Source organism: Perognathus longimembris, chromosome 7 (genome assembly GCF_023159225.1).
Source record: "Perognathus longimembris pacificus isolate PPM17 chromosome 7, ASM2315922v1, whole genome shotgun sequence".
NCBI classification, from domain to species: Eukaryota; Metazoa; Chordata; class Mammalia; order Rodentia; family Heteromyidae; genus Perognathus; species Perognathus longimembris.
Window position 1 is genome coordinate 33,137,054 of NC_063167.1, and position 11,795 is coordinate 33,148,848.

Consider the following 11,795-nt stretch of genomic DNA (forward strand, 5'->3'; position numbering starts at 1 on the left):
TTAAACCTAATAGGATCATGAACAATCTAAATGGCATAGTATATATGAACAATGTTTTTAAAAAGTAGGCTCTACAACTGAAATTCAAACTGAAGCCTGGAGGATTTAGCATACTATCTTGTACAGACTACTATATGATTACAATATTTATATATAATACCCTTGTATTTATAAGACAGAATATTAAGTTGTATATTACAGACATTAATTATTCATGTTTTGAGCCCAAAGACACCCATGAAATGTTATTAGAGCTAATATAATGTGAATTCCCCTTTAAGACACTAGTTTCAGTATACACTACATACATATATACATGTAATTATATACATATATAAGTTTTGACATACATATAGTTTATTGTATACTTACATGACACAAAATTAGTCACAAAAATGAATATAAGATTGAAGATTGCTTCAAAATGCATATTACCAAGAAGTTCATGTACCCAAGTTTCCAAAATCTTCAGATAAATGATGTGGTTTTACATTCAACTTAATATTTACATAATATATGTGTATATTTACATACTCAAACACACACTTTCATCAGTTCTATATCCTCTCCTGGCTCTGTCCCAGAGTCAGATTTCTAACTGTACCCTCATCATATCCACATAACAATCCCATTATTGCCTGAAATTAAAAGTACCTAAAATAAACCTACCCTTTACACAACTAAACGATATATGTTTGTATAGTGTAAGTATTTTCATGGGGGAGAATTCGTCTTTCATCAGCCAAAGAAACCAATAATTAGAATCAGACAGGGCTTTAGCTCTATAAATAGCTGAGTAATTTTAGCAATATTCTGAATGAGCTTTACTTTCTCACTTCACAAATTAATCATGCATTGCTTTCTCTGCCCTTCATGTCTCCATCTTAAACCTTCAGCTTTCTATCTTCATTATGCTAACTCCTTATCATTCACTCCTTATCACTCATCATTGAGACCACTATCACTAGATCCAGGATGTCCAGGAATCATTCTATGGCCTCAAAACTGTGTATACAGGGTGATATATAAGGAGTTAATTTCAGTTTTCTGCATGCGTTTACCCAGTTCTGCCAGCACGATTTGTTGAAAAGATTGTCTTCCATCCTGTATTTGTGGCTACCTTATCAAATACTAGGTGGCTATATGGCTTTGTAAGAGTTTGAAGCTTGGAACTGATATTCCTCTGGCACTATTCTTCCTGCTAAAAATTATTTTTGATATTTAGGGTCTTATACTAGTCCATGTGAATTTTTGGATTGTTTCATCTGTATCATTGAAGAATGCTGTTGGGATTTTGATGGGTATTGCACTGAATAGCTTTGGGCAGCATTATCATTTTCACAATATCAATCTGTCCAATCCAGGAGCAGGGGAGAATTTTTCCACTTTCTTAAATCTGCTTTAATTTCCTTTTTCAAGTTTTTAATGTTTGCATCATAGATGTCCTTCACATCTTTGGTTAAGTTAACTCCTAAGTATTTTATTTTATTTTTGTGGCTATTACAAGTTGCTTTTCTGATTTCAGTCTTGCTCTTCTCATTGTTGGCATAGAAAAGCCACTGGTTCTTGTAGTTTAATTTTATACCCTGCTACTTTGCCAAAGTTTTGGATCAGTAACTTGGGAGAGGAAATCTATGGTGCTCTTTAAATATGGAACAATGCCATCTGCAAAGAAGGAGAGTTTTGCTTCTTCTTTCCCTATTTGGATCCCCTTTATGTTTGTCTATTGCCTTATTGCTCTAAGTAGAAAGCCCAATACTATATTGAAGAGGAATGGAGAGAGCAGACATCCTTGTCTCCTTCCTGATTTTAGAGGAATTGCTTTCACTTTTCACCATTAAGTGTGGGTTTGGTATATGCAGTCTTCATTATATTGAGGAATGTTCCATGGATCCCTAGCTTCTCCAGAGAAAGGGGTATTGGATTTTTTTTTTTTTTTTTGCCAGTCCTGGGCCTTGGACTCAGGGCCTGAGCACTGTCCCTGGCTTCTTCCCGCTCAAGGCTAGCACTCTGCCACTTGAGCCACAGCGCCACTTCTGTCCTTTTCTATATATGTGTCCTGAGGAATTGAACCCAGGGCTTCATGTATATGAGGCAAGCACTCTAGGCTATATTCCCAGCCTGGTGTTGGATCTATTTAAATGCTTTTTCTGCATCTTTGGAGATGATCATGTAGTTCTTGTCCTTGCTCCTGTTGATGTGTTGAAGTACATTAATTGTCTTGCCTATATTGAATCAACTTTACATCCCTGGAATGAATCTCATTTGATCCTAGTATATGATTTTTTTTGTAAGTTATTGAATTTGGTTGTGCAGAATTTTGTTGAGAAGTTTTGCACCAATGTTCATCAGAGGGATGGGTATATAGTTCTGTCTTTGATGACTTGGGGACAAGGGCTCAATAACTATATGCATATGATCATATAAAATGATGCTTACCAAAATGAACTCCAAGAAATGGAAGCAAGAGGTTTTTCATTGCATTGTTTTCAGTTCTTTTTTCTTCTTTTCTTTTTCCTTTGGCTTCTTGCTTCTGTCACAGTTTTTTAAATTTTTATGCTTTTTGTCTTGTATATAAGTTTATCTGATTTGGAGAGGGGAAGGGGAAGCATAGAAATGGTGGGACAAAGGGTGAACCAATTCAGCAGTGAAGCCCGCTAGACACTATGGGGAAAAGAAATATAAAACTTGAGGGGAAGAGAACTTGGGAGGAAAAATCTAGGAGAGAATAAGGGAGTATTCAAAAGGAAATGTACTCATTACCTGACTTGTGTAACTGTATCCCCTGTATACATCACTTTTGCAATAAAATTTTAAAAATAAATTCAATTAAAAAGAATTCTGCATACAGCTCTACTGGAGAAAATACCTTTTCTAAATATGCCTCCTCCATTACAATGAGAATTCCTTGAAGGCAGTTATCTTATCTATTGTATTGCATAGTTTAGCACATTCAAAAAATATAGAGTATTAATGTTGTTTTATGTGACCATACGGGGGCTTGAACTCAGGGCCTAGGACCTGTCTCTGAGCTTTTTCAGCTCAAGATTGATGCTCTACCACTTGAGCTACAGCTCCACTTCTGGCTTTTTGGTGGCTAATTGAAGACAAAATTTTCATGGAGTTTCCTTTCTAGGATGACTTTGAACCTCCATCCTCAGAGCTCAGCCACCTGAATAGCAAGGATTATATCCAGCTCAGTATAGTTTTGAAAAGACAATTTCAAAGATTGATAACTTAGTCTATAATATAGTATATAGTGCTTTATTCCACAGAAACATGACACAGAAATATATATGTCAGGGCTAGGAATGTGGCTTAGAGGTAGACTGCTTGCCTAGCATGCACGAAGACCTGGGTTCGATTGCTCAGTACCACATACACAGAAAAAGCCAGAAATGGTGCTGTGGCTCAAGTAGTAGCCTTGAGAAAAAAAAAAAAAAGAGGCTCACAGACAGTGCTCAAGCCCTGTATCCCAAGCCCCAGGACTGGCAGAAAAAAAAAAGAAAGAAATACATATGTTACTTCTGAAATTAAGGCAAGTGAATTTAATTATTCTCTTTCTTTGTAACTATTGAAAATATTTAGGAATATTCAATCTCATGAAAAGGTTTTTAATTTTATGTAAAATTTTAGGAGTCCATTTATATTTCTTTGTTTCATTTTTCCTTTGTAAGTACATTACTTTAAAAGTCAATAGTTCTTAAATATATGTGACAAATAAAATATCTTCTTTTCAGTTGGAAAGGAGATAGGTTTCTTTTTGGATTCCATTAAATAAATGTGAAATGTAAAAAGCAAAAATTACCATATTCCCATATGATGAACTTCACACTTGAAATATTTTTTTATAATTAGTAACATCAAATTCATTTAAGAATAAAAATTTTCCTTACATCAATATTGAGTTTAAAACCAATTCCATTACTGAAATTTTACAATTAATAAAACTTCTTTGAAATTCATATAAGACTGTGCTGTTCTTAAGTGACTCAAAATGTCTCCTGATCTTTGAAATTGTACATATATATAATTCTCTTGTGTCTCTCACTGAAAGCTAAATTAAGTGACATTGAAACTGAAGCCAAATGTATCCACCGATTTCATTAATATAGACAGCATGAGACAGACTTAGAAGTAATAATTACATAAGCTTCCTGACAATTCTTTTGGAATATTTAATAAAATTATATTCACTCACATTATAGAAGATGCTAAGTTGACAAAAACTAATTTGAACTTCCACAAACATTTTTAAATGGACTAAATTAAATAAGCACATATTTTCACAATTCTAAAATCCTCAACTTTCTAACTTTGAGACCAAACATAATTTGGTATCAAAATCTGACTCCCACTGATGTAAGCAATCAGTATGGTAATTTTAATAGGTTATAACATCCAGCCTAGCTGGGCACTAGTAGCTCACATCCTAGCTACTCAGCAGGCTGAGATATGAGGACCATAGTTTGAAGCCCACTGGGGCAAGCAAGTATGTGAAATTTTTATCTCTAGTCAATCAGCAAAAAGCCAGAAGTGAAGCGATGGCTCATTTCTGTGGGAGAGTACCATGCCTTAAGCATAAAAGCTCAGGGATGGTGCCCAGGCTCTGATTTCAAACCCCAGGACTGGCCTTGCATGTGTGTGCACACATACACACACATACATCCAGCCTAAACAGGAAGACACAAAAGCATTAAACTTGGAAATATAGGAAAACAAGTTATTTTCTTAGATAATTCAAACAAAAGTTTGAATGATAGTTGGAAAGAAGAGAAACAGAAGGAGCTAAAAAAATTGATGCAGGTGCAATCTACATTTAGATAACCATATGATTTTCTTTTTCTTATACTTTATTATTAAATTGCTGAAAAAAGAAAACTCCTGACAACCATGTGGCCATTTAAAATGACAAGATTTGATTGAAGAAATTTTCTTTTGCAACCCTGACCTTCTTACAGAGTTAACTGAGTGCTTGAAAAAAATGTATTTTAAGAGTGCCTTCACTTCTCAAAAACAATTATTTAAAATCCACCACACATAATGACAGTTACATGACACAGGTTAACAATTTTACACTCTTCAAAACTTGGTGTCTGCTTTTCTTATGATAGCAAAGCAATTATACCAATAAAGGATAAAAATCTTATATTGAACACTCAATGTATAAATTCGCTTTTATACTCAATATATTTGAGATCTTTTATAGTAAGTCTCTAACTTAGAAAATAATACTTATTGAGTTTCTTATAGAAAATAACATTTATTGACTTCTTCAAGCATAGTATCTCTAATATATGCAACCATCCTACATTTCACATATTAGGAAATTGAAAATCAGAAAAGTTGAACCCAACGTCCATTCCTCATAAGAATCAGAAATAGTGTTTATACAAAGATTTGAGCCCTACTTCTTTCCTCTTCACCTTACTAGAATATACTTAAGCTTAAACTATTTCATGTAGGGCAAAATTTCTCATTAGAGTTATGATTTTTGTATGTAAAACATTGAAACATAAACGGCCAAATAATGAATCTGCATAATATTAAAATAATCTGAAAAACATAATTTTAGACAAAAATCATTGCAGAGGCTTAGAACTTTACTCAAGTTCTCTATAACAAAACTTCTCTACATACAAAACATGTATTTTTGAGAAATGCTCTGAAAGTAAAGTAATAAAACATTAAAGCACTTAGTACATTGCCTGGCACAAGACAAACACTCCATAAATGTTACCTATTGTGATGAGAAATCATCACAGGGCTGTGTTTTGTCCCATTTTGTCTACCAATATCTAGACACCTGATATAAAATCAACTCTAACATTGGACTGTGCTCTATTGCTAAGTGATAATGAGTGTCAGTAGAATTCTCTATCGTGAAGTGTATTCTTGGAAGCGGAAGGAAGTGTTACTGAAGGTTGAACTCAGGACCTAGGATTTGCAAGGCAGGCACTCTATCATTTGAGCCACATCCTTAGCTCTCTTGGAAATCTCAATCAAGAAAGAAACAAACTTTGAGAGAGTAATGATTTAGAAGCTAGATGGCTGCTTGCCCTCATCAATTCCTCTCTCGTCAAAATTTACCAATAATATCCAAGTGTAGTTTTTCATTTTTTGTCTGTTTTACATCATTTGACAGTATTCAGGCTACTGAGTATTCCATTTATACTGAGATACTCTTTTTTTTATTTGTTAGGTAGGCTCTCTTTATTTCTAAGACTAGGTGATTAGTCTTTAGCCACTTAACACTTCCCATATTGGGATTATATTCTTACTAATATCTAAGGTTAAAACCGTCAATTTCTTTCTTTTTAAAAAATGTATTTACTGTTATTGTAAATGTGATGAACAGAGGGGTTACAATTCCATAAGTCAGATAAAGAGTACACTTTTTAACAATGTCACCCCTTCCTTTCCTCTCTCACAGTTTTTCCCTCCTGTCCCCACCCATGAGATGTATAGTTCCTTTTCAAAACAGTGTCTAGTTGACACAACTGCATTTCTTCACCCTTTGCCCCTCAAACTATTTGCCCTCCCTAAGACAAACAAACAAGACAAGAGGAAATGAAAACAAAAACAGCAATAAAGAAGAAAAAATTCTTGTTTCCATTTCCTGGAGTTCATTTCAATAAATATTATTTTATATGGTCAGATGCACATAACGATTGCACCTATGTGATCCTCTCCTAAAATCCTCCTTTGATCTCACTTGTATGATTTATCGTGTCCCAGTGTATTTCTTTCTTTTACCATCCAAAGTGTTTACTTGTGGATTTATTGGCATGTTCTAGTTACCACAAATGATGGAAAGGATGCAACCTATGTTTCTCTGGGTCTGTTGCACTTTGCTTAATATGATTTTTTCCAAGTCTTTACTTTCTTTATAAATAGTATCATTCTTTCTGATTGGTGAGTAGAATTCCCTTGTGTATATTGTGTACCATATTTTCGTGATCTACTCAACCAGAGGGGCATCTAGGTTGATTCCATATCTTGGCTATAGTAAACAATGCTGGCTCAAAAATAAGTCTGAGGAACAATGGAACAGAATAGAAGACCAGAAATGAACTCACAGACCTATAGCCACCTACTATTGAATAAGGGAGCCAAAACACAGGAGAGAAGAAAAACAGCCTCTTCAACAAATGGTGCTGGAAAAACTGTCAAACTGCAGAAACCTGAAGCTAGAACCTGTACCAGAATCTATTCCAAATGGATCAAAAACCTCAATGTAAGGCCAAATATCATGAAAATATTATAGGAAGTGGTAGGGGAAACACTAGGGCTCCAAGGCACTGGTCAAATTTTCCTAAGTAAAGATCTAAAAATCACAACAAATCAAAGACTGGATAAATAAGGTCACACCAAACTGAAGAGTTTCTACATGCCAAAAGATAGCTAACAAGATAAAGAGAAAGCCCGTAGAATAGAAGATTTTTTTTTACCAGCTATACATCAGACAATGGACTCATATCTAAAATACACTTAGAGCTCAAAAAATTAAACCTCCTAAAAACAAATCCTCAAAGAAACAACAACCTAAGTCGTAAAGAGACACTTCTCCAAAGAAGACATAAGACTGGCCAATAGACACTTGAGATGATTTTCAACATCTTTGGCCATAAAAGAAATACAAATCAAAACAACATTGAGATTCTACCTCATCCCAGTTAGAGTGACCATTATAAAGAAAACTAACAATAACAGATAGTGGTAGGGATGTGCCAAAAAGGAATTCTACTACACTGCTGGTGGAAATGTAAACTTGTTCAGCCACATTGGAAAGCAGAATGAGGTTCCTCAAAAGACTAAATGTAGAGCTTCCCTATGATCCAGCAACTCCACTCCTGGGCATTTATCCAGTAGAACACAAACAATGCCACACTAAGGCTACCAGTATAACTATGTTCATTGAAATACTCTTGATTACACTCTAATATCTCTGGTTGTACTTCTAAATCTCCCTAGACCACACAGAAATAATGCAGACACTCAATTCATCTTAGGCCTCTTTTCCCTCAAGGCAATTTCATCCACATCTATGTCATCAGTAATTATCTCCACTCCAAGTAAGTCTTTCCATGCCAGTTCAGACTTTCCTTACCAACTGTTTTATCAATGTCATCATCTATTTGTCTATCTTAAATATACCCCAAACTTTTTTATGCCCCAAACCAGATTCATGATATTCCCTCTCCAACCTAGTCAAAACCTCTCTTGACTCTATCTATCCATTTGCCCAAATAGAAAATGAGAAGTGGTCTTCGATGCATCCTACCCACCTTCCCTCCCACTTCCCTATCTCCTATTAATTTATCTTGTAGATACATCTCATATATCCTTACTTCATCTACACTGTTACTTCTAACATGTGTCCCTATATCCATAAGATCTGTCTTCAGTTTACTTACTTCCTCCTCCCTAAGATTCTATGTGTATCCACACTTGTCTCCTACCTCCTTACACAGCAAAATCATATTTCCACCAGTTTTGAAGTTTGTTCACTTAAGTTTCCCTCTGCCTATGTCACTCTTTGCTGTTGTCTTCATTTGTTTTTAATTTCTATTATATTCAAACCAAAATATCACCCAGGACAACAAGTCATTTAGATATTCATTTACTTATTAACATATACTATATACTACATTCATTTCTAGACATATGGGACAAATCAACAAATAGAGCCCCTTGGAATTTACATTTGTATTTTAAGAAAACAATTAGTAATTAAAGAAACTAGCAGACTTAACCCCCAATAAATGTTATTAGGCAAAAAGAAACGCCTGAGGTAAGAAAATTAGGAGCAGAGAGTTTCCATTGCCTAATTTGATATGCAGTATACAACCAGTATTTAATAAATATATTGACTAGATGAATAAAATAGTAGTATGTTCAATTATGATAAAGCTAAACTTGAAAATGACTGGAAAAAACAGGGATGTTACTGAAAAAAATCAAAATAAATAAATAAAGGGGACCTTGATAGATAATGGTCGCTTGAACCATTCCTGATTATTTCATATAGTTTACAGTTCCATCCCTAAATCAATCTCTCTCTCTCTCTCACACACACACACACACACACCAATGCTATAACAATTCAAGTGGGTCATTCTTATAACACCTAAATACTTCACTAGGACATGTATATAGTATGGATATCACTTTCATCATCCATCACCATACATATCCCTAACCCACTGGTTTCCTATACACATACTGATGTTATCCCTTGCATTAAAGTTTCAGTTCTTTAGTCCCCCAGCCTCTCTTATGAACAAATTCCCTCAGCAGCTGTCTTCCATGATCCTTTAAGGCACTTTGGTCACTAACTCTCTAAGCCCAGCCAAACCCCACCAGAGTCTCTTAAGGAAAAAGACTCTAGGTCTCCCTTTCCTTAAAGGCTATCTTCCATTCAAAAAGATGTAGAGATGCACCCTTTTGTGATTCTGAATGACCTTTATGATTCCAAATACACTACTGCACAGGCTTCAGCTTCCTTTGGTAGGCTTCTAAGGGACTGGGACTCTGGGTGTCCTCTCAAGCCTCTTGTCTTCCTAAGGACTCATATAAAGATCTATACAGTTTCTCTGTGAGCAGAAGTGACTCTGAGCACTACACGCCCTTAAAACACAAATACTCGGAGTAAACCCCTTTCCATGGCATTGTCAGATAGTGAGGTCATACACCTTCCATATATACACCTGCCTCCTTGGGATCAGGGCATCCCCTCACTGCAAATCATGCTCAGAAGGGATCCCGCCCATCTTCCCACAGTGTGGAGAACACCCTCTCCATGACGCAGCCTATCCCGAGGTACCACACAGGTGCCCCTCAACATTGGGACCTAAGTCTGCCCTCGTGTCACACTCTTTCTGGGCCCATGCTCACTCGAATGTGTGCACGCACCCCCCCCACACACACACCCCTTCACCAGCAGAACTTGGAGGTCACTCAGAGGGGTACACACCACCCTTGACCCCTGACCCCGAGGTCACAGCTCCACCAAGCAAACACACAGGAGAGTCTCCTCAGGAGTAAGAGCCATGTCTAGTCCCTTGTCCTTGGCAGGCCCAGGACAGCCAGGCAACCTCAGCTTTTTCTTCACCGACCGCCCCCACAGACCTGCCTCAGGCGTCGTCTGGCTCCGCTCCGCCATTTTTGTTGTCCCTCAGACTCGGAGCCCACGTAAAAGCTGCGGGGCAGTGGGGAGCGAGCGGAGTGGTGGGAATCTGCCGGCTGACAGGAGCTCCCTCCGGAAGACGCTGCGCTGTGGTTGCCAAGGCAACGCGCCGCAGGCGCTCAGCGGGCCAGCGCGTGGCGGGAGGGGGGGGGGAGGCTGAAGGGGCGGGGTCAGAGGGAGCGTATCTCCTAAGCCCCGCCCACACGGTGCCAACTCCCTGACGAGCCTAGTTCCCGGGGGCAGGGCCAAGCTTCCAGCTCCCTCTCAACCAATACTCTAGTTATAGCAACTGAGCATGCTCAGCTGACACTGAGCAAAGGTGTAGCCCAGGAGCTGACCTGGCAGCCTGGCTGGGCTGCATTTCTGTGGTTGGTGCTGAACTCCGGGAATTGGGAACGAAGATTCCAAGGGAAGTGAATAGGGTAGCTGAATCTTGAAGAATGACTATGTGTCAGCGAGGCGAAGAGAAGAATGTGCTGGACAGAGACATCTCTTGAGTCAAGTACAAATTTGTGAGTTATCTTCAGGAAACGGCAAGGAGTCAAAGCATAGCTGAGCACAGTTACACAGAGAAAACTGTTGCCTCTATAGTGGTCTGAGTGGGATTACGGTAGTCTATTTGGGTTTTCCAAAAGCAAAGCCTGAGGCAAGAATTTGAAAATCTGAGAGGAAGCCAGTGGAGGCAGAGAAAGATCAGAAGGGAGCAAAGCCCAGAAAAAGCGTTGTTGAAGTAATTGCTTTAGTAGACAGCTGTAATCTCATGTTTGACTGTGTCAACTATGCCTCAGTCATTGTCCCACTGAGGAAAAAGAAACATGGAGTGTTTATGTCCTCATTTTCATCCCCACTGGTTGAAAGTTACTCTCTATATCTCCAACCTTGAACTCTCTCATGTTTTCTGGTTATCTTACCCGGGATAGGGTTACAAAGTTTGAGAAAAAGCAGAGAAATCAGAAAACTTTTCGTATAACTATTGGCAAAATGCGTGAAACTGCCCTCTCACTTGCACTGAAATCAGGGATAAGATGTGAGCACCATAAAAATCTTCTACAGAAAGTTGTCATCAGGATTGATTGCTTTTAAAAAATGTCCAAGCACCAGCGATTCAGGCCTAGAAGGCTAGCCTCTCAGGAGGCTGAGATCTGAGGACTGATATTGCAAGCCAGCATGGCAGGAAAGTATATGAGGAGACTCTTTTTTTTTTTTTTTTTTTTTTTTTTTGCCAGTCCTGGGCCTTGGACTCAGGGCCTGAGCACTGTCCCTGGCTTCTTCCCGCTCAAGGCTAGCACTCTGCCACCTGAGCCACAGCGCCGCTTCTGGCCGTTTTCTGTATATGTGGTGCTGGGGAATCGAACCTAGGGCCTCGTGTATCCGAGGCAGGCACTCTTGCCACTAGGCTATATCCCCAGCCCATGAGGAGACTCTTAAATCCAATAAACTCCAAAAATATTTTTGAAAGGCCAGAAATAGAGCTGTGGCTCAAGTGGGAGAGCACTAGCCTTGAGCAAAAGAAGCTCTGAGACAGCTCCCAGGCCCTGAGTTCAAGCCCAGGATTGTCACCATGAATAAATAAATACATGCATACATAAAATATGTACCTGGATTG

At 37.9% G+C, this 11,795-nt stretch overlaps 1 protein-coding gene across 1 annotated transcript in view; it reads right to left on the reverse strand.

Moving 5' to 3' along the window:
* Agbl4 (AGBL carboxypeptidase 4) overlaps positions 1-10,281 on the reverse strand; it is a 1,006,503-nt gene extending 996,222 nt beyond the window's left edge. The window contains exon 1 of the mRNA XM_048351274.1: positions 10,132-10,281. Coding sequence (XP_048207231.1) covers positions 10,132-10,165 — 34 coding nt within the window. The 5' untranslated portion in view covers positions 10,166-10,281. The remainder of the gene's footprint in view (positions 1-10,131) is intronic.
* Between the last annotated feature and the right edge of the window lie 1,514 nt (positions 10,282-11,795).